At 40.9% G+C, this 26,142-nt stretch overlaps 1 protein-coding gene across 5 annotated transcripts in view; it reads left to right on the forward strand.

Annotated features, from left to right (window-relative positions):
• The window catches only part of LOC121166433 (nibrin-like), a 36,110-nt gene extending 13,963 nt beyond the window's left edge, over positions 1 to 22,147 (forward strand). For 2 of the 5 annotated variants that reach the window (XM_040995531.1, XM_040995532.1), the window contains 11 exons: positions 742 to 859; positions 1,416 to 1,609; positions 7,015 to 7,112; positions 7,787 to 7,916; positions 9,598 to 9,864; positions 11,704 to 12,148; positions 15,715 to 15,801; positions 16,922 to 17,074; positions 18,289 to 18,402; positions 20,801 to 20,850; positions 21,955 to 22,147. In XM_040995531.1, coding sequence (XP_040851465.1) covers positions 742 to 859; positions 1,416 to 1,609; positions 7,015 to 7,112; positions 7,787 to 7,916; positions 9,598 to 9,864; positions 11,704 to 12,148; positions 15,715 to 15,801; positions 16,922 to 17,074; positions 18,289 to 18,402; positions 20,801 to 20,850; positions 21,955 to 21,985 — 1,687 coding nt within the window. In that variant the 3' untranslated portion in view covers positions 21,986 to 22,147. Of the gene's footprint in view, positions 1 to 741; positions 860 to 1,415; positions 1,610 to 7,014; positions 7,113 to 7,786; positions 7,917 to 9,597; positions 9,865 to 11,694; positions 12,149 to 15,714; positions 15,802 to 16,921; positions 17,075 to 18,288; positions 18,403 to 20,800; positions 20,851 to 21,954 lie in introns of all 5 variants that reach the window. The other 3 variants (XM_040995530.1, XM_040995534.1, XM_040995535.1) reach the window with 3 other exon arrangements.
• Positions 22,148 to 26,142: the final 3,995 nt, after the last annotated feature.

A 26,142-nucleotide genomic window follows, 5' to 3' on the forward strand; every position in this document is an offset into this window, starting at 1 on the left:
ATTGTCCTGTTTGATGTTGCTCTCTGAAGAGAGTTAACCCTTAAATGTTGTGAATTGCCTCTTCCTGTCTTGTTCCCTGTAGTCATCCTTATGTTGGGTTTTACCGAGAGCTAAAGAGACAAGCTGCATCAACTGTAACAAAATCTCTTAGGGAATTCAAAGAATGGCCTAATGAGATTTTAAGAATTATCTGTTCAGTTTTACTTCCTCCTTGCTTTCTTCTCATCTCCCCAGACATTTAAAAAATATTATAGCATCTTATTAAAGAGCAGAAAAATAGGTTCTTTACTCTAGAGAAAGTTTTAAACTATTGTGAACTTTTCTAAAATGCTCTGAAACAATATTACGGTAGTGTTCACAGAACTAAATGTGAGCCTTAGTAACACAGAGTGGCTCCCCAGTAAACACGAGCTGCTGATGAATTTGGTCTTTTTTCTCACCCTTTTGCAATTCACATTAACTGTTTGAGTCATGTGTGTTTCCCATGTGTCTGATTATGATTGTCTACCTTGGTTATTCTGAGGAACTGAAAGCCAGTCCTGCTGTGCTGTGCAGTACCTCTCACTATAGTTCCTGAAAAGGCACATGGGTGGCTTTTGGTCATTTTGTACCAAATTAAAACAAAATCTTACTTTAAAAAGAACTTGTTGTGATTTTATGGAAATTATGCTTTTCTGGTATCAGAAATTTATCAATTTAAAAGTAGTCTGTAACTACAATATGCTTTACAAACTTTTACAGTTTTTACCCACCTATTGATGAACCAGCCATTGGAAATAATAATATTGATCTGTCGGGGCGGCAGGAAAGAAAAGAGATCTTCAAAGGAAAAACATTTGTATTTTTAAATGCCAAGCAGGTAATGTTAGAAATTATACTTTCCTAAAGAAGACCATAAATCAACACGTGCTATTGTTCTCACACTGATAAGGTATTTGATTTGAGAATTTTTGTACAGAATTGTGAAGTGCAGGCACCAGCGTCTGCCAGGTGATCATGTATATAATTATACTTCTTAATACCTGGTAACTGAGCTGGTTTATATAAATATGTAAACACAGAGGACAGGAAACTTTGTCCTAGCTTATTCAGTCAGTAAGCATCCATAGAGTGTCTTCTCTGTGCCAAACAAGGGTCCTAACTTTGTTACTGCAGAAAGTCATGCGGGTAAGCCGACAGAGTAAGTCTGATGATGACGATGATGTTACTGTGGACAAGGTAATGGTTCCAGGGCTGCATGGAGAACTTCTGAGTAAGGATTCTGCCCAAAATGAAATCTCAAATGATCTATTCTAGGAGTAGAACCCATTCTTTTTTAATTCCAATTCAATTTTATTTTCCAAATTCAATTTTTACATAGTAAAAGTTATCTCAGGACACTTTGGCTAACAAAACATGTTTCTTTCCATTTTTAGTATAAGAAACTAAGTTCAGCAGTTGTCTTTGGAGGTGGAGAAGCTAAGTTGATAACAGAAGAAAATGAAGAAGAGGATAGCTTCTTTTCAGCTCCTGGAACGTGTGTTATTGATATAGCAATAACCAGTACACAAATGGTACTTCCTGACTCTCAGAAAAAATGGATTCACTCAATTATGGAGATGCTTCAGAGGTACAGCACTATTATTTTAAATTAAAATGCAAATGGGAAGTTTTATGTGACATTTTGATTACACTTCATTTAGTAATGTAAAAGTACTAGCTTACTTGAGAAGCTGGGAGAAAATGACCTTAAAAGACATTCATTTGGGAAAAGCACTTGAAAATTCATAGGTAGTGTTTTCATAACACAGTTTCTATGAACTTTTTTTTAAAGATTTCTTTTTATTATTTTTTTATTGAAAATTGATGTGACTTGAGAGGAGAGACAGAGAGGAAGATCTTCTTTCTGATGATTTATTCCCCAAGTGAGCATAACGGCCGATACTATGCCGATCCGAAGCAAGGAGCTTCTTCTAGGTGCAGGGTCCCAAAGCTTTGGGTCATATAAAATGCTTTCCCAGTCCAAGGCAGGGAGCTGGAAAAAAGCGGGGTCAGGATTAGAACCGGTGCCCTGATGGGATCCGGGCGTTCAAGGGAGGACCTTTAACCACTTGTGCCACAGTTTCTATGAACTTTTGAAGACGCTTCCTAGATACAAGAATTCTTGTGATGTAGTTATGCCATGTGGTTTACTTGAAAATTGAGTGTGACTTGGTTTGCTAGGAACAGTTTTATCAGCATGTTTTCCGCCTCTTTTTTTTTTTTACAGTAATAGAATTTGTATTTAGCCTGTCTGATTGAATAAAGTCATATTAAGCTTTTTTGCTGAATATGATATAGTTAAGGTTAAAATTCAAGATAATTTCTTTCTGAAGTTGCTTAAAGCTGAAATGTAGTCATCCTTTCATAACTACATATTAAAAGTCATATAAAATTTTTTCTTCCTTTATAATGTAATTTTGAGGAGACAAGAAAAAAAACTAAAGGTGCAGATACTTTACTATTTGTGGTGTGATAGAGTCAATAGACCTGCGTCTCTGTCAAGGGTTCTGCCATTCTGCCATCAGCTTTTTATTGTTAACAATCTTAGCAATATTATTATTTTTATTTTAAGATTTATTTATATGAAAGGTTGGGTCATAGAAGGGAAAAGGGGAGACAGAATGAGATCTTCCCACGCTGGCTGCAGTGACTTCAGCTGTCCTGTTCCAAAAGCAGGAGATGTGGAGCTTCTTCCCATGTGGGTACAAACGCCCAAGCACTGGGGCCATCCTCCCCTGCATTCCTAGGCACATCAGCAGGAGCTGGATTGGAAGTGAAGCAGTCAGGACCTAGCCACCGTGCCACTGGATCCACAGTCTCAGTGTTATTGAAGCTTAAAAGGATTTGTGAAATTGTGGAGGTGTTCCTGGAGCACTCGGTGGAGTCCTCTAGGATGACGGAAAATACAGATTCCCCAGCAAAGGGCAAAATCGCTAATCTCCTACCAGAAAAATGTGGTGGACCAGAGAAAGCTCATCCCAGCTGAGGATCCAATTGTAGCTACAAGTATGCTTCTTTAATTGGTCAATATTGGAACAGACAGCCTGAGGTGTTCCACCCACTGCTCCCTTCCGAGCATGTGGTGGCAGTCAGCATAAGGGAATAAGGGACTGCACTGCAGGTGCACCCTCAGGTCACTATCTGTGTGGCCACAGTTGTCAGCCACTCCATGGGGACCTGCCTGTCTCCTGCCTCCTTGCAGGGTGAGTTCAGTTACCCTAGCTCTGCTCACTCTCTCTAGTGAATTGTTCACCCCCTCCATCACACCAACTTCTCACCCAATGGAAATACCAGGTTTGCTAGTCTGTTGACTAAATTTTATACTCACCTAAGAAGATACATAGTTGGGTTTTTTAGTGCAGATATGCCCGAGAAATTCATCACCAGCTTTCCTAGAGATTCAGTTGCCTGTTCCCAGAGTCCTTCTGTGATGTCGATTACTTTGCTTTTATCATGTGGGTTTACTAAATAGAAAAGTATATTCAAATTTGTAATCCTCACCGTTATGTACTAGTTGTGATGTTAAGATCCCTGATATGACTGACAATTTGAGTCCCAGAATAACCAGAATAGGGATCCAGGCGTCTAGTTCTCTAGTCCAGGCTCTTCAGCAGTGCATGTTGCTTTCCGCATACATAAATGCTGGGAAGAAACCCTCAGTGGAGTACAAGGTTGGACTGACAACCTTGGTCATACGGTGACATTTGCTTCTATAGTCTTTGCCCCTGTTATTTGTTTTGGGGCCAGGATAAGGGTGAAGGACTCTGGGATAGGCAGAGAAGTCTTGGAGTTTGAAAAAGATGGTTGGTGTTGTGGCACTGCAGGTTAAGTAACCATGCTTGCAGCATGCAGTATGCCTTATAAGAGGGCTTGTTCCAGTCCTGGCTGCTCCATTTCAGATCCTGCGTCCTGCTAAGGCACGTAAGAAGGCACCAGAAGATGTACCAAGTACTTGGGCAGCTACTACCCATATGGGAGACCAGAATGGAGTTCCTGACTCCTAGCTTTGGCCTGGCACAGACTTGGCTGTGGACTCTCCGTTGCCCTCATTCTCACATTCAAAAAAGAAAAAAATCTTAACTGTTGGTTACATCTTGAACTATCAAAGAATATTTGCATTCTTTACAGTGTTTGTTTAAAAAAATAGACTTTTAGAAACATTTCATGTAAAGAGTAATTTGTGAATAAATGTCTGGAGAATAAAGATGTGGTGCAAATACCAGGCCATTTTTTTTTTGGTTGAGATTCATGTATTTATATTTATTTTTTACTGGAAAGGCAGATTTACAGAGGCAACCTGACCGACACAGAAAGAAAGATCTTATCTCCACTGCTTTACACAGCAAGTGGCCACAACGGCCAGAACTGAGCTGATCCAAAACCAGGAGAAAGGAGCTTCTTCCTGGTCTCCCACATGGGTGCAGGGTCCCAAGGCTTTGGGCCATCCTGGACTGCTTTCCCAGGCCACAAGCAGGGAGCTGGCTGGGAAGTGGAACAGCCAGGACATGAACCAGCGCCTGTATGTGATATTGGCGCTTGCACGGCAAGGATTTAGCCACTGAGCCATCGTGCTGAGCCCACAGGCCATCTTAGTATTTGCATGTTTCTGTGTTCTTTTTACATTTATAGAAACTTTTTATTAATTCTTTTTTGTTTGTTTCTTTACTTAGGAGTATTGCAAAATCTGTTAATTTTTTGTAACTTGTAACTTTGGAGCACATGTTTTTAGTGTGATGATAAATAAAAAGCCCTTAAGTTTATTGTAGTGAAATTGACAACTTTTGTAGTCAGTGATTTTGTTTATGTTTAAGAAATATTTTTGTAGGTCAGAAAATGCTCATGTTTTATTGACTTTTTACTAGTCTTATTTTGCTTTTCATGGTTGTTTTTTTTTTCTGTTGCATAACAAAGTTCCTACATGTGCAGCTATGCTTTTACCTTTGTTTTATTCCACTGATGAATGTGTCATGCCACATTTACCACTTTGTCGTAATTGCTGTCACTTCAGTGAATTCCTCTCTGCTGGGAGACTTTTTCTCCACTTCTTCAGACGCATCCCAGCTATTATTTGCTTCTCAATTTTCCATGTACATTTAGAATCACAGTCTCAAAAGCTGTGTTGGACTTTTAGGAATTCCACTGAATGTATGTGCACGAAGTAGAATTAGGTGTTGATTAGTATCTGTGGATATGATGTCCCTAACCATTCGCTTAGGCCTTTTAAAGACCCTTATAAATCACTATAATTTTAGTGATTTGTGTGGACATTTTAATATTTTTTGTTAGATTCATTTGTAGATAGTAGGCACCCTATGGTACTATGCAGATGCATGATACTGTCTCCCTGATGGCACTTTCTGGTTATTTGCTGTTGATGTTTGTAAAGTGCTGACGTTTAGATATTCATCCTGTGTGCAGCCACCTCCTTAGACTCCCATTTAACCCTTAGTCATTTATTCCTGTTTTGTATAAATTGTACCTACAGATAATAACACGTCTGCTCTCTTTCCTAATCCCTGAGCCTCTGATCTGTTTTTTTTTTTCTCTCTCCTTGTTTGTTTTGTTCTATTTGGAGCTGTGAGAGCAGTGTTGAATAAATGTAGTAATGGTGACCACATTACTCTCTTTATTGATTTCAGAAGCAGTGGGGCAGGCATTTAGCTGAATGCTTTAATGAAGATGCCACTCTCCCACATCAGAGTGCCTGGATACAGTTCCTTATTTTGCCTCCCGACTCTAGCTTCCCAACAGTACAGATCTTGGGAAGCAACAGTGTCCAGTAACTGGGCCGCTGCCAAAGCCATGGGAGAGCTGGATTGCTTCCTCAGTTACTGAGCTTGCAACTGGCCCAGCCCCAGTCATTGTGCCTATTTAAATGAGCTAGTGGGTCAAAGCTTGCAAACTCTGTGTCTGCCTCTCAGATAAATATTCAACAATTTTAATAATATGAAAGATGCTTCTTTTGTCTTCCCGCAATATTTCAGGTACTGACTCTTCAGAACAAATTGCATATTATAATTTATAGTTTTAAAAAACTTAACAGGGCATTTAAATACTAGTTTTAAGTTGCCTAAAAGATATATAGGTATTTGTGATCAGCTGGTTGTAATGTCTTCAAAATGTTTGAGTATAAAATTTTTAGGATTATACCTGTACTTAAACCCTTTTTAAAGTTCAGTTCATAATTATCTTTGTTTTGTAAAATCAGTCATTCACAGTGTAAAATAGCAGCAAATTGGTGTACCACGAGATTCCTTTAAGAAGATACTTCAGGGCCCAGGGCAGTGGCTCATGTGGCTAATCCTCCCCTTACAAGCTCCAGGATCCCCTGTAGATGCCAGTTGGTGTCCACTTCCCGTCCAGCTCCGGGCTAATGTCCTGGAAAAGCAATGGAAGATGGCCCAATTTGTGGACTGTGTACCCATGTGGGAGACCTGAAAGAAGCTTCTGAGTTTGGATGTGCTCAGCTCCGGCTATTGTGGCAATTTAGGGAATGAACCAGAGGACAGAAGATAATCTGCCTTTCCAATAAAAATAAATAACCCGCCCCCCAAAAGGGGATACTTTAATACATTCGATTGTCGAAGTTTATTTGAAGTGCAGAAGTAGCACATGTATAGCTATAGCTTGTATGTAGTCCTTTCTACTTCTTTTTTTTTTCCCTTTTTCTTGTATCATTGTCATCATAGAGTAATTTATAATACTATCTTATTTTTTCATCTTGGAATTGCTATTTTCTGCTCGCTGTAAAAATTATAGAAATTTATGACTATAAAGATCTGTATCTTTTTCTGACTTTTTTTTTTCATTTTGCAGATAGTTACCTGACTTCATAAAGTACGATAGACTTGTCTAATGTAATATACTGCTGCAGTGTTATTAATGGAAGCTAGGTCTGTGTTTGAAATTCTGTTCACACCAAAAAATTATGGTTTCAGGGAGAAACATAAGATTGATTTTGCATGATGTAATCTTAATATTTTGTCCTGCTAGACAGGGTCTTCGACCTATTCCTGAAGCAGAAATTGGATTGGCAGTTATTTTCATGACTACAGAGAATTATTGTGATCCTCAGCACCAGCCCAGTTTAGGTAATTAAAACATTATTCTGTGGTTTAGCAACTTTATCATTTAGTCATAGTCTGTGTATGTGCTATGGTACTGTTATGCTTTCTAAGACCGATTGCATTTGCAGTCTTGAAAACATTTGTTTATACATGCATACTTTTATTAACTTAGTAAATATTCGTGGCTATCAGGTACTAAGCTCTGTTCTGGTGTTGAAGACACCTTGGTGAATAAAGTAATGCAGGCCTCTTTTAATGAATTTTATATCCTAAAGCTCAGGATTCCAAAGTAAACATCAGTCTACTGCCTCAGTTCAGATAGGGCCAAGTACAAAGAAAGAGAAGAGTAAAGCAAGGTGAAGAGAAAGTGATTGAGGACAAGCTCTTGTAGTGAGGCAGGCGTGGAGGGCTTCACTGAAGTGCATCCTGAACGAGGGAGAAGGCAGATTATATGTCTGTGTGACAGAGTGTCCAGGTAGACAAGAAGGATTAGCCTGGATTTGTGTGGAGAATGGATTCCTAAGGTCTGTAGTGGAAGGGTGGGTACAAGTGAAAAGCTCAAGGTGAAAAAGAGGCTGGTGCTTTGGTCCAGTGTGGTAGTTGTGGAAATGCAGAGACTAAATGTCTCTCTTGGTTCTAGCCCTTGTGATTGTTTTTCCTTTGTTTTGTTTCCACTTGTTCACTTGTGTGATTTACAGGAGCAAAGACAACGACTCCAGGGCCAAGCCTTTCACAAGCCTTATTGGTTGATGAAAAACTAAGGCCAAGTCTCCCAGTGAACACTACAACGTATGTCGTTGACACAGAGTCAGAGCAAGTAGATACGTGGTAAGGCATCTGTGTTAACAAGCTTTTGCCAATGTGCTGCCACTAGATTAATGATAGATTAGTATGATGAAGAAATAGTCAGTGCCTTTATCACATCATGTCTTAGGAGATGAAGCGTGGGAAAGTAGGATGGCAGGGAAGGTGACAGAATAGAAGTCATCAATTTTCTGTAAGGGACCAGCAACTAAGTATTTTAGCCTTTGGGCTTTTCTGTTGCATCTACTCAGTTTTGCCTTTGTGGCATGGAAGCCAGCACTATAGATGCTTGGCTTATGGTGAATTTCTTTTTTTCATTTCCTTCAGCTGTGTCTTGTAGACTAGAAAGAATTACACAGCTTTGTCACTTGTGATATAAGTTTGAAACAATGGTAGTTTTCCTTTATCCATAGTTTTCTTTTTGGAGCTTCTATTATCTATAGTCAACTATGATCAAAAATGGTTAAGTGGAACATTGCAGAAAAGCATTTTGTAAGCTTCAAATGTTGTGCCATTCTCAGCATGATGAAGTCTGTGCTGCCCACGCCATCCCATCCAGGATGGTTGTCATTCTTCTGTGCAGTGGGAGAGGAGGGGAGAGGTAGGGAGGTTAGAGGAAAGGAGGGGAGAGTAAAGGAGGGGTGTAGAGGGGAGAGCAGAGAAGAAGGGAAGGGAGGGATGGAGAGGGGAGGGGACAGAGAAGGAGAGGAAATGGGAGGGGAAAGGGAAGAAGTGGGAGGAGAGGGAAGGGACAAGGATCCAGGGATCCCATAGAACTACCTCGATTTCTTAAAAGGAGATGCTCCCATTGACAGAATTACTTACAATTGAAATATTTCTCTATAAAGATAGCTTATTTAGTGCTTTTATGTTTGTTAAGCATTTGGGGGTTTTATTTTTTTGAGATGACTTTCTTTGGAATGCATTAGATTAGCTTGCTCTGTTATACTTTTTATTCAAGATAATTTATTTTATTTTAAATACTCCTCAATGAAGTGTTCGTGTTAAGTATTTGAGCTATCCCTACTCATATATTGGACTGTATTTAGTTATTGCTATACTTACATTTATATTGAGGTCAGATTTAACTTTTTAAACAGAGACACTATTTTGGATGCTGAATGACAAGTTTACCTGTTGTGCTATGGGTGAATGTGTGTGTGTGAAAATAATAGCATTGGCATTATCCAACCATATGCTGTAAAACTGTCTTTAAACTATTTTCTGCCAGTGTATGGAGTTCTGTTCTGTTCTAGAGATGCCATCTGGCTGGAATATCAACATCAACCCATCTAGAGTGATATAAATAGTTCTTTACAAGTGATATTGGAATGACAGATTTTTCTCAATTTTTTTTATTATGGCACATTTACTTAGAAATAATTTTAGAAAGAAAATAAGCATTTATCTTCGGTTATCGCTTCATTTGGTCTATAATAAGAGACAAGGTAGATTTTCCTTGTGTGGGCTGTTTATCTGTTAGAGCACGCCGGAAAATACATGTTTGTGAGGATGAAACTCTTCCTCCTGGGGCTTGTCTGACCCTAGCTGCTCCCTTGGACGGTAACATCAGTCCAGTGAAATAGTGTCTGTCAGGACTTTGCTCCTAAAGTTACATCACTTTAGACCTCTCCAACATCCTTATTTGTAGATAAATTTGCTGTAAACTTGATTACCTACTTGCATTTTTTTCCTTTTGCTACAGTATGGATTTGAGTGAAAGGCCAAAAGAAATCCAGATGTGCAGATTGGAACAAAAGTCTGTAACACTTGCACAGGAAAGATCCATTGTAAAGGAACCTCCCCAAACAGGTTCTCATAATCAAGTATCAAATACTCTGGAAAGGAAGCAAATGTCAGACTCTCAAGGTTCACCAACAAAGTTTGCAGGTGAACATAAAGGTAGAAAATGGGCTTCTCAGCAGCAGACTAACTCCATCAAAAACTACTTTCAACCATTTCCTAAAAAAAGGTAAATGTTTAGATGACTTTCCTGTGTCTCTAGAAAATCTTGTTTTTCTATTATTATATAGTTGGCATTTTCTTTAGTCCTATTTTGCCTCTGCGTGTGCTTGTGGATAATAATTCTCCTAGATGAAATTACTTTTTGTGGATTTTTTTTTAAGATTTTGCTTATTTTTCTTGGAAAAGGCAAATTTGCAGAGAGAGGGAAAGACAGAGAAAGATCCTCTGTCTGCTGATTCATTCCCCAATGGCTGCAGTGCCTGGGACTGAACTGATCTGAAGGCAAGATCAGGAGCTTCCTCTGTGTCTCCCATGTGGGGTTGCACAGTCCCAAGGATGCAGGCCATCTTCCACCACCTTTGCAAACCACAAGAAGGGAGCTGGATGAGAAGTGGAGCAGCAGTGACATGAACCGGTGCCCATACAGGATGACAGCGCTGCAAGCAGAGAATTAGCCACTTGAGCCATTATGCTGGCCCCTTCCCTTTTGTTTCTAAAGTCACCATGAAGCTGCTCAAGATGATTATTGCTGGACTAGCGTTGTTGTGCAGAGTGCATTCAGTTGACGCTTGCGATAATCAAGAGTTCTGTCATAGTCCTGGTTGCATTGCCCTCAGTCCAGCTACCTGCTAGTGTAGGTCCCTAGTACTTGGTCTCGAGCCACCCACGTGGAAGAGCTGCATGGCATTGCAGGGTTCTGACTTGGGCCTGCACAGCCATTTGGGGAATTAACTAATGTATGAAAGAGATCTGTCTATATCACTCTGTCATGAAGTGTGTTTGCCTTTCGATCAATGAATATTTTCTAAAACAGATCCTTGATGTTTCTGCCATTTTGTAGGGCTTGTCTCTTAACCAGCAATGCATCATCTATAAGGGACATCCTTGGACACAGTTGCCTAGTGCTTAACAGTTAAATCTTTCTCTTTATTGTAGTCTTCATTTGTTTTTCACAATAGTGGCCTATCCAGGTTCTTAGATCTGTCCGATTTGGCCCTGAGAGAGTTTCTTCACACATTTTTGTATGTTTTTTAAGCATTCTGATTTTGGGGGGTCGTTCTGGTTTTTTGGGTTCTTTTGGCTGTTGTTTGTGATCATTTCCCTTGTGGTTAACTCTTCTGTGCCTCTCAGAATAAATGTGTTGCTGCTTCTTCTCAGTATCTTTTCAGTCCTTCCCTTCCTGTCTGAGCTGCGGCTCCCTGGTTTGAATTCTGATCACCTAAGTTACTATAAAATTCTCTTAGTCATTCTGCCCGTCATACAGCCTTATATTAAATCAGTGTTAAACATCACCTTCACGGGTCCAGTTCAGCACTAATCCAGTAAGCATGTGAGAGCAGGGACCTAGGTCTTTGTGTTTTCGTGATCCGGTCACACAGTAAATGCACTGAACGTCAGTAGCATCTTGAAGATTTAGTTACTCTGATTTGTTAACTTAAAGTGAGTTAACCTGTCAAGTTTTATCCTTTGGATAATGTTCACTGCCCACAATTCCCTACATTACACATCAGCTGCTGTCTCCTGGCAGCAGAGTATTTTTAGACTTTTTTTGTTGTTGTTTTTACCTTTTTCTCAGCAGTGATTAATCAGTTCTGCTTCAGCAGAGAAAATATGGATTTCCATATTGCTTGAGCCACAAGGTCCATTAGTCCTATCACAACTGTAGAATGTGTATAAATATGAAATGCTTTCAAATGTCTGTGGTTGGTTTCCAGTGATAGTATTAATTATGAAAATCAAGAATACATTGTGAGTTAGATGGAAGGAACCGTAAATCTTACCTAACTGAAAAATTACTTAACTGTACTCATGATCTGTTTGTGTCTTTTCTTTGTTGAAATCTAAGGGAAAGAGATGGAGAAGATCAAGAAATGTCTTCATCCAAGTCAGCACGAACAGAAATGTCTTGTTCTCTTCTAGAACAAACCCAACCTGCCCCAGTCTTAATATGGGAAAACACACAGCAGCATCTATCTCAGAATGAGCCTCTTGACAAAGAAACAGATAACTTGATTCTAGTGAACAATTTCAAATCTGATGTGAAAAATTCTGCTCATCAGTCTCTTTGCCCGGAAAAGCTAATAACTAAAAAGAGAAAAGAAATGGATGATCGGGCCATAGAAGATGAAGTCTTGGAAGAGTTATTCAAGAACAGAAAACCAGAGTTGGAAATGCAAGTGAATGTTCATAAACAAGAGGACAATGTCAATATGAGAAAAAGGACCAAGATGGATCTGGAAACAGGCAGCACTCGCAATGATGAAACAGCACTAGAAAGAGACAAAGGATCTGTAAGTGTCTTTTAAAATTTGTGTACTGAATTATTTATTTGAAAGGCGGTGTGACAAGAAGGGAAGGATGTGGGGAGAGAGAGAGATTGCAGCCAGGTGGCCATGACAACCTGGACTTGGCAAGCTCAATCTCAGCAATAGGAATTCCATGCAGGTCTCCCCGTGGTGACATGTTGAATCCAGCCTGAGCTGGATTTCCAAAAGGTAGCTTCTAAACTATGTTGATGGTAGAACTATTCTGTGCTTTCCTTTTTTTTTTTTTTTCTAAAATGTATGTATTTGTTTGAAAGAGTAACAGAGAGGGCTGTTGAGAGAGATACCTTCCAGCTGCCAGCTCACTTGGCAAATGGCAATAGCAGTTACGGCCAAATCCTGGAGCCAGGAGTTACATCCTGGTCTTCCATATTGGTGACAGGGAACTAAGTACTTAAGCTGCTCCCTTCCTAGGCGGGCGTGTCAGCAGGAAGCTGGAACAGGAGTGGAGCAGGAGAATTTGAACTGGCCCTCAGGTATGGTGTACTGGTAACACAATGTGCAGCTTAAACCACGTTAGCACAATGCCAGCCCCTAGAACTGTTCTTTCTACTTTGGGACTTAATACAGATTCTAGTATGTCCATAGATTTACTGTGAGTTAAAATGGAAAACTTAGTGCTATTCCTGCAATGATTTTATCCTTTTTCAGTTATTTCTATTCTGTTTGAACTTTTATTTTATTTTCAATGTTATTTACAAAATTGAGGGAAATGTAGAGCATGTGGGCCTCCAGTTAGGGTGGGGAGGGAGGAGGGTGGGACAAATGTATCAGTTCTTTTTTGTTTTTTTCTCATGTGTCCACAGTGGGAAAGAAAGGCAGTCACTCCTTGCTGTCAAACTACATCAGCACCTAGGGATGGGGGCCAGTCATTTGATGAGAATTAGAGACCCCGATGTGGGGAAGAATGTTGCAAGGCTGATAACTTGAGTGGTTGTGTTAGTTCTGGGTTGTGTCGGCTTCGTTGCATGAGGTTGAGAAAATTTGCAAGGTTTAACAGCTCCAAGTCTTATGAGGTCACTCCTCATCTGTCAGGCATGCTCTCAGGGCTCCCCACTGCAACAGGCCCCTGACCCCCTTCCTCAGGTAGTCTGCAGCACCCCTGCCATTGAGCAGCACACAGTAAGCCCGAGGGCCAGTGTGTGCAGGGGGCTTCCCAGCCTAGTGTCTGTCCCCTGCCCCCCACTGCATGGCATTTGCTGCAAATCTTTTAAATCAATAAGATAAAATAAGCAGCTATGCTGGCACACTGATTTACATAACACTGGATTGGCATTATCCAGGCCAAGAATGCCCACCTGCTATTGGCTGCTTTTCTCCCAACAGTAGAACACTTGTCTAGGTCCAAGACAATCTAGGCAATTGCCTCCTGCAATGGTAACATTCTTCTTAGTAGCACCCACTGCGTCTGTGGTCTAGTTCTTCCTCCCCTCATTATATCCGCCTAGTCCAAAGTTTTCCTTCTCATTTAAAATTATATCATTTTCCACTACCCTGTCATAATAGCTATTACTTGGGAGATACCATCATTATATTTACAATCAGCCTACAGTGCAGTAGTAAATATCCATTGAACATGGGCGGACACTAACTGTACTGGGTCTCACAGATACTGGGACTTATGTTGATGCCCTGTGATTTTGATCTCTTCTGTCAGCTTTCCCAGAATGTCATTCGTTCATTTAGTTAGTTATACTGGAGACTGAACATGCAAATATGAAAGGCAATCTGAGATGTTATTTTTTCATAGGCCTTGAGTAAGATCTCTGACCTGGTGATAGACTTACATGACACATGAGAAAAAGTATAGGTCATCCCCAAGCTTACATTCTGAGAATCCACGTTGATAATTATGTGATTCTCTAAGTTACAAAATAAAAAGTTAGAGGCTGGTATTATGGTGTGGTGGGTTAAGCCACTGCGTGCCATGTCTGCATCCCATATAGGAACTGGTTTGTCTTTGCTGCTCCTCTTCTGATCCAGCTCCCTGCCAATGGCCAGGGAAAAGCAGTGGGAATGGTCCAAACGTTTGGACCCCTGCCACCTGTGTGAGACTTGGGTGAAGCTCCTGGTTTCAGCCTGGCTTAGTTCTAGGCAATGCAGCTACCTGGAAAGCGAGCCGATGGATGGAAGATATCTCTCTCCTTCTCTGTCAGTAACTGTGTTTCAAATAACTAGATAAATGTTATTATTAAAAAAAAATAAAACCCTAGGAGAATTAGCAGGTTGGAGGATGTAGAGAAGAGGAAGGTAGGAGAAGGTTCATATATTGAATGTATGTTATCATTGTGTCTAAATGAAGTTAAAATATTCTGAAGGTGATAGCAACTGGATGTATATTAAAGTAGTCATGCCTAGTAAGGTTGAAGACACATATTTACTCGTAATAATTGGTGAGTGAAGCATTAATTTTCTTTAGTTCCTAAACATGCACTTTCCAATCTCCTTTTCAAAAGTGATGTGAATATTTATTGCTGTAACATTGAAAACTTTATATAAAATGATATGTCGTGCACTGTATCTAAAGGGATTGTAGTATTACTGAAAGTTTAGGAAACTCTTTATGTAATATGGTTTTGCCTAGAACATGATCTGGACATCTCAGCATGAAAGATACTGTGATTCTATACAGGACACTCTCCACTTTCATTGCAGACAAGTATCTTGAACAGTTAATGTGACTTTATAATTGTAAATATGAGTTAAGATCCCAATGTAACATATCTAAACGGAATTAAGGTGTTTTTCTTTTGATTATACAAGTCATTTGCGAGAATTAGGAAATGTGGAAGACAAAGGGAAGCACAGTGACAGTTTATTGGTATTCCCACTATAGGAATGAAGGAACAATTTCCCTCTGCCCTATGAACCTTTCCTGGAATAAAGTGACAGAATGAAGTAGGAGGAAAGGCATTTAAAGAAGGGGAAAGATTCACATCATGGGGCAAGGCCACACAAGTGTTTACCACAATCCCAGTTATGCAGAAACATAGGTCCCACTTTTCCTCAGGGAAGGGGAGAAGAAGGGGGCAGTGGTACAATGGCAAATGATTTTTAGGGGGAACTCGGTGTGCTTGTAGAACTTACTATAGGCCTGAACAAAGTCTGTTTGGCTTGCCCAGTGGACAGTGGCTTGTGTTTAAGATTGATTGATTGATTTGAAAGTCAGGGCTACAGAGAGGCAGAGACAAGGAGAGCTTGCATGTGCTAGTTCACTCTTCAGGTGGTCACAGCCTCCAGGACTGGCAGGTGAAGCCAGGAAGTTCTAGGACTCCAGGTGGGAGGCAAGTAGCTCAAGGTCTTGGGCCATCTTCTGCTGTCAGCCATCTGGGAGACCCTCATGGAGCTCCTGGCTCCTGGAACCTGGGTTTGGCCTGGCCCAATCCTAGTTGTTGTGTCCATTGGGTGAGTGAACCAGCAGAAGGAAGATCTTTTTCTGCTTCTTTCTCTGTAACTCTGCCTTTCAAGTTAAGTAAATATGTATATTTTTGGTAACTCCTATGAGCAATATTTTATGAATTTTATTCCTTTAGCAAGAAAGTGAAATTGGGAAGAAGTTTAATCTCAAGCAAGAATCACTGTGGTCAGTCAAAGAAGTGTCCATCAAAGAAGAAGCTTGCGTGAGGAAATTTTTATGTGTTCTATTTTATTTGTACGAGATCTGACGTGTAGGGAGCAACTGTCATCTGTTTCCTTCATTGTACATTCTTAGGATTAATTGTTTCTCTTTCTGCAATTCTGATCCTGTTCTTCCTTGTGCCTCCTCTGGAAATGAATGCTGTTGTTAACTGTGACAGTATGGAGTCATTCCTTGCCTCCTGTGACATCAGTAGGTACATGACCAGGAGCAAGACATTTTCAGACTCATAAAAATCAAGTTCTTAAATAATGAAGGTGAAACCTGGAGGGCAGGTGGGAGATGTGAGATATTTGTGAACTGTGGAGGTATTAGGCTACTGCTTTTTAGAAAGAGTCCCTGACAGTGCTCTGCCTGTCTCAGGAACCCCTGCTTGCTGTCTCTTCTGGTTTTCCTTTCCTTCCTGACTGCCTGTAATTTAGACCTGTTAGCACTTTCCCCTGTTATTGTTTCCAGTTTAGCAGCTTCAGGAGCAGCTGCAACAGTGGTGCTGTGTGACTGACTAGGTAGCTAATAGCAAATGTCATGAATCAGAGGTCACTGTTAGCAAGTGAAGGATGTCTGAAGGAATCCTGAGGCTGATTTTAGAACTCTTCATCTGGAGAAAGAAATGGCTTGTGAGTGAATGAGGTAACGTCTGAAAACAAAAATTGATTATTTTGAGGTATTAAAGAAATTAAAAATAAAAAAGTGCTGAGAATCCATGAATGCCTAAGTATGGTAGATGACCTGTGGAACATGTAGAATATGTAATCATCTGTGTGAGCCGTTCTAATGAGAAGCAGACAGTGCTGAGGTTTTGTATTGAGAACATATGCACGAAGGTGAGCTGTTTATTTATTAGGATAGGATACTAAATTTAAAATCCCATATGATTTGTATTCTCCTATTACAGGCCAATGTGTTGAAATGTTTCCAAAGTTATAAAGCATTTGAATTAATAATTTTGGGGATTTGAGGAAGATATGATTTGGTTCCAAATACAAAGTGCAGGCACCAAAAGCAAACTTGTGTCTCCTCAGACGTTCTAAGTTTTTGCCGTAAGTTGCTAAATAACAAGTAATTTTATTTCTCCTTTTCCATCCCTTATGACTCCATTTAAGAACGATGATGAACTTCGGGAAGATGGCGAGGAGTTTCCAAAGAAGCTGTTACTGACTGAATTTAGATCATTGGTGGTTATCTCCACTTCCAGAAATCTGTCGGATGTAAATATTGATTATGGTCAACTGAAGAATTTCAAGAAATTCAAAAAGGTAGTTCTTTCTTTAAGTGTATCACAAGAGGGCAGTGTTTGAAATGTTTTTAGAAATATTGTTAAGATTAAATGGTAATGAAAGCAGTTTATGTTCAAAATGGATGCAGTTTCTTCTACTTAAAAGCTGAGCACAACCAGTAATGAAGGCTGCAGGCATTCTATTATTTCATGCCTTTATAAAACCAAATAGAAACCCAGTCATGTATCCCTTAACAACACTGAGATACATTCTGAGGAGACAGTTTCATCATTGTGCGATACCATGGTGTAGATCATATCACCTGACTACGTATCTAGCTTATATATTAAAACTGTTTGGAACCAGTGTCAATAATGTAAGTGTATCATTGACCCACATTACTCCATGGACACTGAATGTTGCATCAGATCTGAATTCCTGCTTATTAAGGAACTGACATTACATAAACTTGATTAGCGCAACTAATGGGATATCACTGGTTCAATCAGTGCGAGTTTGTTATCTGTTCTGGGGATTTGTTTCTTGATCCAGACCTAACACTAACTGGTGGCCTTTGCCCTATGCATTTGATCAGAGGACAGTAATTATTTCAGTGTCTGCCGTAACTGACATAGTGTAGCTCTTTGTCTGTGATGTGAGCGTGTACTGTTGTCATTTCTCAGGTTGATTTGTACCTGCTATGATGCTCTAGAGGGGTCTGAACTCCGTCCGACAGGAGCAATCTCTTCTGCTTAGACGAGATCCCTCTCATATGACGCCTTTTTAGTGGTGCACTTGCTCTTTCCCAACTCACAGCTGTGGCTTGTGAATAGAAACTCAAAAGGGACGAGATTTTATTATTGATTAAGTTACCAGGGAAAAATGTGGTGTTTGCTATTGGTATGTAAATAAGTATAAAACAGTGTAAGTAGTTAAATATTTAGAAAGTAGTTTGAATATATAAAAATCATGAGAAATATTGATATGCTAAAAATTATTTTTAAGCTACAAATGGTATTCAAACCAAATTTATTTGGAAATGGTACTGAATTGCCTCTAATTAAAATGAATTTGAGTTCTATCTAAATCAGTAATATGGTGGTTGTTGTGCTTTGAAAAATGCATTTGCACACAGAATGTTTTTAGTGCAAACTGTTCATTTGTAAATAGTTAAAAGGTCATTTAGAGTATGAATTGATCATTGTATTTGTTAGTTAAGTGTTAAAAACCGTATTACTTTGACTGATTAACAGGTCACGTTTCCCGGAGCAGGAAAACTGCCACACATCATTGGAGGATCAGATCTAATAGCTCATAATGCTCGAAAGAATGCGGAATTGGAAGAGTGGCTAAGGCAGGAGATGGAGGTTAGTACAAGTGAAGCCCACAAACTGAGATACACTACAGATGCAAGTTTCTTAAGATTGAGCTCTTAAAAACAACTACTTAGAACCAGAAACAAGGATAACTGGCCTGAGATCATTCAAGAAACGTGAGATCTGAAGCCTTGAGATTAATCTGTACTTTCTGGATCACTTCTATTAGAAAATTCTACTTTATTGGTATTAGTTTACAAAATGGTACATAAGCAAGTGGGTTAGTTAACATTCTGATCTAAACAGGAAAAAGTTTTCAGCCACAAAAAAAGTATGGGTGTGTAGACTTCTGTAGGTTATTACAAATCTATCAGTGATAAATTTGATAGATAGCCTGCTGTTTCTAAAGCAGGAACTGTGTGTAAGTAAACATACCTGATCATTTATCATAGGGAATTTTCTTGAGTAGTGCCCATTTTGGAAACCATTAAAATATGGTGTGCCTACCAACAAGTGCACGATAGCTGCAGATCAGTGGGTGTTTCTGTGCTCACAACCACCATCCAAGTTAAGAACAAAACATTCCTAACACCAGGGCTCCAGTTTTTATTTAATCTGTTCTCATCTGAAAGTCCAATTTGGCATCAGTTAGATTTTCTCACCTTTTTCTCCCATGCATCCTGACCACTTTTCTACATGTTTTCTTTCTTTATGTCACTGAACTTTATTTTTGGCGATATCTTCGGATCATCTCCCCATTTACAGCTTCTTTCTTCAGTTCTGGTTGGTATGTCCTCAGTCCATTGAGTTCTAATTCAGCCTAGTGTATTGTTGGATCACTGGGAGTCTGTTGCATTCTTCTGTAAATTTTCTTGTTTCCTGCTGATTCTTTTAAGTTCCTCTTTCCTTTGCCTGTGAGATCAGTACCTGGTATTTCTTGATCCTTGATCTGTTTTGCCCTTTTTTCCAGAGTATCTATTTTGTATGCTCTGATTGTGATCACTTTCCTTGGAATGTTATCTGTGTGTTTTCTTTGGATTGTAGGTTCAGTTTATTTCCTCCAGAAAAATAAAGTTTGCATCTATATGCCAGTCTTGCTCACCAATACGTGACCACTTTACAGTCTCTTGTGATACTTGTTTTTGGAGCACTCAGTATGTATTTGGAGTCAGAAGCCTAAAGTAAAATTTTATTTCCTTCTTTTATCAGGTGCCAGAGTCGAGACACACACAGTGCTGTGGTCTGTCCTGTGTTTTGTAGTTTACGTTTCTTTCTCCCTTTAGTGCTGAGTTCATCCTCCCCTTGGGTTTTCTTCTGTGTCCCTGCCAACATCACAGAAAGTGTGTCATTTGTTGCCTCTCTGCTGTAAACACAGAGGGTATTGTTTGTGCCTCTGTCCAGCTCCCCTGCTCTATCTTTTGATAGTCCAATGTTTCCACTTTCTGGATGACTTGCGTGTTTGAAGTATCCCTTTTTCAGCTTGAAAGTCAGTAGGAAACAGAATATATACCATTGTCGAATGTTCTCCACTTCTTTTCCTAGAGTACTGTATAAGTGTTCTGATTTTTGAATATAGTTCTGAAGCTTCATTTTAGGAGAGTCTCTGTGAAAGCTTTTAAAATATTTTTCTTATTTATTGGTCTCTACATTTAAGGCATAACTGTCTTATTGCTATCTACTTCTACTTCTTTTGCATATTTTACGCTTTATGTTATTTTTATTTGAAAGGCAGAGTTACAGAGAGAAGGAGAGACAGAGAAGGATGTTCTTCCATCTGCTGGTTCATTCTCCAAATGGCCACAACATCCATAGCTAAGTGATGTGAAGACATGGGCCCAAGAACAGGTCTGGAGATGCAGGATATGATTAGGAAGGTGACAGGAAGCCAGGTTCTCCAGGGATTTGCACCTTGTAAGGGTCAGACTCAGTCACTGAAGGGTTTTGGATGGCAAATGAAGGGATCAGAGGCGGGTTTGAGGAAATGCCCTCAGCACATGGTTTTTCTGTTTTAATGTGTTAGAAGCCTGAGGACTTTAGCATGAAAAGTACTGCCTGGCTGGGGTAGTTCAGCAGCCACTTCAGCATGCTCAGCTGGGACTAAACGGAAGGAGCCCATTTGCTGCTGGGGAAGCACCCCCATCTCAGGCTCATGAGTGGTCTTGTGTCAGTGCACTGGAATTCCATGTAGTAGAAGGGTTCTGCTGGAAAGATCAATTAAAAACTCAACAAACTAATAATATGTGTGGGACACCTGTAGAAGGCAGGTCGGGTAGAATTGTTCTGTTCAAGCACTGGGGCAATGATAGTCTCAGTGTGAAGTGAAAACAAATGATTTGTGGAGGGGGAGATGGTCGGGAGGCCAGAGCTCACTGTGACGCGTCAGCCTGGATATTCATGTCCTTAATATTCACCCCTGAGCAAATGTTTGAAAGTGTGTTCATTTCAACAGGTGCAAATTCAGCACGCCAAGGAAGAATCGCTTGCTGATGATCTCTTTAGGTAAGGTTTAATTCAGCTTTCTTAAACTTTGCATTGTTATTTATATAGATTCCTTTTTGTTGTTCTGCCCTTTTGGACAAATAGGCCCTTCACTACGGGAATGTTTTATTTTTAGGATACCTATTTCCTTGTACTATTTGAGCACCTCTCAGTTGGGCTTATTGGGTATAGCTTTCAAATTTGGGTCGATGCAGTTGTGCTGTAACACAAAGTAGTTAACATCCGTATTGGCTCATGCAGGGAAAAGGAGGCTTCCTGAGCTAGCTGAACTTGACCACTTTCTGAGATTTATTTTCAACTCTTCAGTAGACTTATGAATGAATGGGGCTTTGCATTAAGACAAAATGACAGACATTAACTTTAATTGGCACATAGATAAAAACAAAGAAAAATAGATTGGAGTTTTCAAAGTTTGTGGGAGGTTTTAGAGGAGTGTAATGAGTGTTGAAAATGTAATAGGCCAAACAAGTCTTAGTTGACGCTCAAATACTAAACAGAAGAGAAACACAGTGTGAGGGTGCATTTTCCTAATTTTTTTTTTCTCTAATCGTAAAGACAGAAGAAAGTCATGTACTTTTCACAGTCAGTTTGGTTGATTCTCTAATTTTGGAAATACAATCCACTTTTTTTAGATGAGAATGCCTTTTATACTGGTTTAATACTGATTTCTTCAGGATTAAATGCGACTGTCAGGTTGCCCAATTATATTTGTTTAATTGCTGTAGCAGAAACTTTTCTACAGTTATAATTCTATTTGGGGTTCATTCTGTTCTGTTGTGCAAATGGTATGCTTTAATTTCTGAGTGCAGGTGTGTGGGATCCATTCCAAGCCCTACTGAAAGAAGTATAAACATACCGTGACTTTTAAACTATTGTTTTAATTATTTTAGTGCTTTATAACATTTTTTGTTAATGATTTGTTTCAGTTTACAATATATTCATAAAAGCAACATCAAAGGCATAAATGAAAATGAACTGCCAGTCCTTTAATAAAGGATGAAATTGGCATTTCCATCCTGTTGGCTATTGTGTGTGTCTTAAGCTTTCAAAGTAAATGATGATCCCTTACTTTAACATTCTTTAATGCCAATTCTTTCCTTGCAGATATAATCCTAATGCAAAAAGAAGAAGATAACTGAAGGTTTTAAAAAGAAGCTGTGAGGAACGATTTCTAGCAAACACTTCACGCTAACTGGGTTATATACATTTAGTATATAGAAGAAATTTAAGTCACAAATATTTTATGGCCTAAGTTTGTTTAATAAAATGGACAAAACTCTGTTCCTTTCTTGTGTAACTCTGCTGCAGTCCTCATTATTTGATTCCCCTCAGGAAAAAAAAAGAGAGAGAGAGAAATCCATGATACCATGCCCTTTGTGTGCAGAGTATTAATACTTATTCAAATTCCTGCGCATGTAATATTTTCAGTAATTTTCTACACAAGTGAGAGCATAATGTTTACTGTGTTCTGCACTTTGCCCGTTTCCATTTAGTAGTTTATATGACCATACGCTTATTTGTATAATTTTTACTCTTCTTTGTTTGTTTGTTTTCCATCTTGCTGTCATGTTTAACTGAAGGGACCCAGATGAAATGGCTATTCTAGTAGTAGGGACTGAGGATTGTATGGAAATCTCCAACAAGCATGTGCTGGCCACAGGGAAAACCCAGCAAAGTATGAATAATGAAAAACATTGCACAGAGACTAGCCTCAGGTGACTGGAAAAGGAAGACAAGAAATACTGAATGTTTGGAAACTAAATGACACAGTCAATAAGTAATCGATGGGTCAAGTTAGAAATTACAGTGTGGATGGGAATACATTAATATCTGAATGATGATGACAGTGTCGGAGCAGAAGTTGTGGAGACAGCCAGCCCAGTGGTCGGGTGGAGCTTCAGAGCCTCGAGTGCATTCATGAAGAAAAGTAAAAATCACTCCTGACACATCATTACCAAGAAATTAGACAAAGAGCAGCAAATTAAGCCCCCTCAAGGAAGGACATTGAAATGATAAAGGCTGAAGGGTTAGGTGCAAAACCAAATTTGGTTCTTTGGAAACCGTGGATTAAAGTTGAAAAACTGGGGCCAGTGTTGTGATGCAGGAGATGAAGCCATTCCTTGCAACAGTAGCACACGCTCATCCTGTGTTAGGGCACTGCTTTGAGTTTCCATGGGTCTGTTTCCAAGCCAGCTTGCTGTTGATGTGCCTGGGAAAGCAGCAGGTGAAGCCAAGTCCCTGGGCCCTGTCACCCACGTAGAAGACCCCGGGGGAGTTTCTGCTGCTGCCTGGTCTTGCTCAGTCTTGGCTTGTTGCAGGCATTTGGGGAGTGAACCAATAAATGGAAAAATCTTTGGTTCTCTCTCTCTTCCTCTCTTATTCTGATCCTCAGAGTAGATGGAAGGAAACAGATAAACATTAAAATACAAAAGAGGAAAGGAAGTGACACAAATTGGCAAGCGAGTGATAATGAAATTCTCCTTCTCCATGGGTTGGAATAAGTCAGGCAACTCCTCTGGAAAAACTTAGCTGTGTCAGCTAAAGCTACTGCCGCCCCCTCCAGCAACTAGACATGCACCTGCCAGAAGTGAGAGCATGTGTGTGCCAGAGACCACAGGGCTGTGCATTGCAGTAATTCCTCCACATGAGGGGAAAACGTAACTCCATCAACAGGGGAAGAGGTGAATTGTAGTGTATCCACACAGGCGTGGAGAGGCTGACTCCTGTTTAAGGATGTCATGTCTTTATTTAACGATGAGGTCAAGAAGCCATTTGTATTGATTGTGTTTTTTTTTTAAGTGAGCAAGACTAATCTGTCGATCACTTGGTACTCTGAGGTGGTAAAGTAGAAGAGCTGCATTCTGGGATCTGGGGAGTTTCATATCAGGCGGCACAGGTGCCGACAGCTCCAAGTGAGTTTCCAAAGGAGCCAGGGGGCGTGGGCCCTTGTGTAAGTGAGCAGCTCTAGTTTACTACAAAGGAGGAAACACTCCATCAAAGGAAATTTCTGCATGCTGTCAAATGGGCTGCACGATCAGGGTAAGAAAACAACAGATGAATAAATATATATATACAGTGTGTCTAGGAAATAGATATAATAAGGCTCATTAAGTAGAAGTCCGGTAGCCTTTTGCATGCACCTGGAATGCTTCCTGACACCTGCAGTCAAGGAGGGGAGCTGACCAGATGTTGACATTCCCCAGCAGCAACTTGACAGGTGCAGTAAGAGCTTTACTTGGCTTGTGGCTGTAGGGAACTCAAGTCCAAGATCAGGCAGTCCCATGGTTTGGCCTCCCACAAGGGTAGTAGATGGCCCAGGGAAGACTGCAGGGGGAGCCAGGCAGCCAAGCCAGTGCCTGGAACCCACTCTGCAACAAGCACTACAGAGGGCCTTCAGCCCTCCCACTAGGCCCCACCCTCTAAGGGCTCCCCCAGGTCACCTTAGCATCACCCCCTGGTCCAAGCCTGTGCACACAGTGCCTGGGGACAGTGTGTGAGGTAAGAAGAGTGGAAAGGAAAGGCAGCAGTTGTTAGACCTGGAGCAGGAGGTGCTGATTCTTGTCCAGCATGGTCCTTTGGTGAGGTTTCACTGTTGTATCCTTATAATTTGTGTATTAAAAAAAATATGTGGATATCTTATTTTTTTTAAAAAAGCACTTTAAAGTTGTCTATAAATGTGTGAGGATATTCAGAGAAGTGTCCAGAAAGCCATTTGATCATCAACTATGGACCATGATGTAATGGTTCATCTCCAGTCTGTCCCCCAAGGGCCTCTGTAAAGGTACGGGGGTGGAGGGGAGGGGAGGATGGTGTGTGTGTGTGTGATGGACACACCTGTGTGTGTGTGAGTGAAATGGACATACCCGTGCCCCCACCACCTTCATCCACTAATTATCTGCATCACTGCTCTTCCCCTGGCCCTGCTCTCCTCTGCACACTGTCTGCTGACTGCCTAGCCCCTGACTGCATAACTAGGGAGTCGACTCAAGTGGCCCGGACCAGGCTGACACAATTGCCCCATCCCATAAGCTTGCTCTGTGGCACCACCTTTGCCCCTTCTCCCACACCAATTGGTAGATGAGGTGCCAGGCTTCTGACTTCAGATTTGCTCAGCTCTAGCCATTGTGAACCAGCAGATGGAACATCTTTGCCTCTGTCTTAACGTCTTGTCTTTGATCTCTGTATCTTTCCTTTTCTCCGTAAATCCACATTTTCATTAAAAATAAATAAATCTAAAAAGAAAAAAAGTTACCGAGAGAGAAATCTTTCATGTGCTGGTTAACTTCCCAGATGCCTGTAACAGCCCGGGCTGGGCCAGGAGTCAGAGACTTCTTCCTGGTCGCTCATGTGGCTCAGGAGCCCAAACACATGGCCCACCCTTGTTGCTTTCCCAGGCCATAAATGGGAAGCTGAATTGGAAGTGGACAGCCAGGGCATGCATTGGTGCCCATTTGGCATGTTAATGTCACAGGCCATACCTTAAAACGCCATGACTCCCTCCTCCTGTTCTGCCCCTTCTTGCTGAGCCCCAGGAACAGCATTAGCTGGGGCTTCAAGGTTTCCTTAGCTCCCTGTGCACATCGTGATCTCCCTAAGCCCCACCCCAGGGAGTGGGACTCCCTCACACCTTCCTGAATCCTTCCCCAGAAAAATAGGAGACCCCCCCCAAATAATCTCAACTCCACAAGGGGCCAGCGGTCCCGTAGCAAGCCAGGACATCACATCAGGTCTGGTTTTGCAGGTTGTCAGGTGGCTTGGTGTACCCTGCTAGAATGGGCAGCAGTGGGAACCAAAGGATAGTCGGGACTCTGTGCCTGCCACCCCGGACCGGTTATGCCCATGAACAGGGAGGCACTTCTGAAAGCAGAAGTGAGGTTGAGGGACTCGTGCCTGACTTACCTGAACATGGTTTGAGCAGGTGGCTAGCTGCCTACAAGGGCCTGGGCCGGTATCCAGCCCAGATGGAGAGATCCATGGAGCAGGTGCACGTGGAACTATGAGCCTCCCCAGCCCCCAAATGTCCCCTCGCCACTGCCCCAGTCCACATCTTCTGGTCATGGATGTGCTCGGGAATCACCCCCCCCCCCCGGGAGTGTCTGGGCTCCTGGCACCTTGCCGCAAGAAGACAACTGTGCTTTGGCAGTGGGGTGTGCTCCATCTCTTCGTTCTACTTTCATCAAGGCTACAGGGTGTGGCACCCCAGCCTGTTGTGGCCAAGGGGGTCTGAACTATACTGCTCTGCCCTGGCAGGTGAGTCACAGGCAGAAGAGGGGTGCTGAGCTGGGCTGCTGT

This window comes from Ochotona curzoniae, unplaced genomic scaffold, assembly GCF_017591425.1.
Source record: "Ochotona curzoniae isolate NIBS_2020 unplaced genomic scaffold, NIBS_Ocur_1.0 patch14, whole genome shotgun sequence".
Lineage (NCBI taxonomy): Eukaryota > Metazoa > Chordata > Mammalia > Lagomorpha > Ochotonidae > Ochotona > Ochotona curzoniae.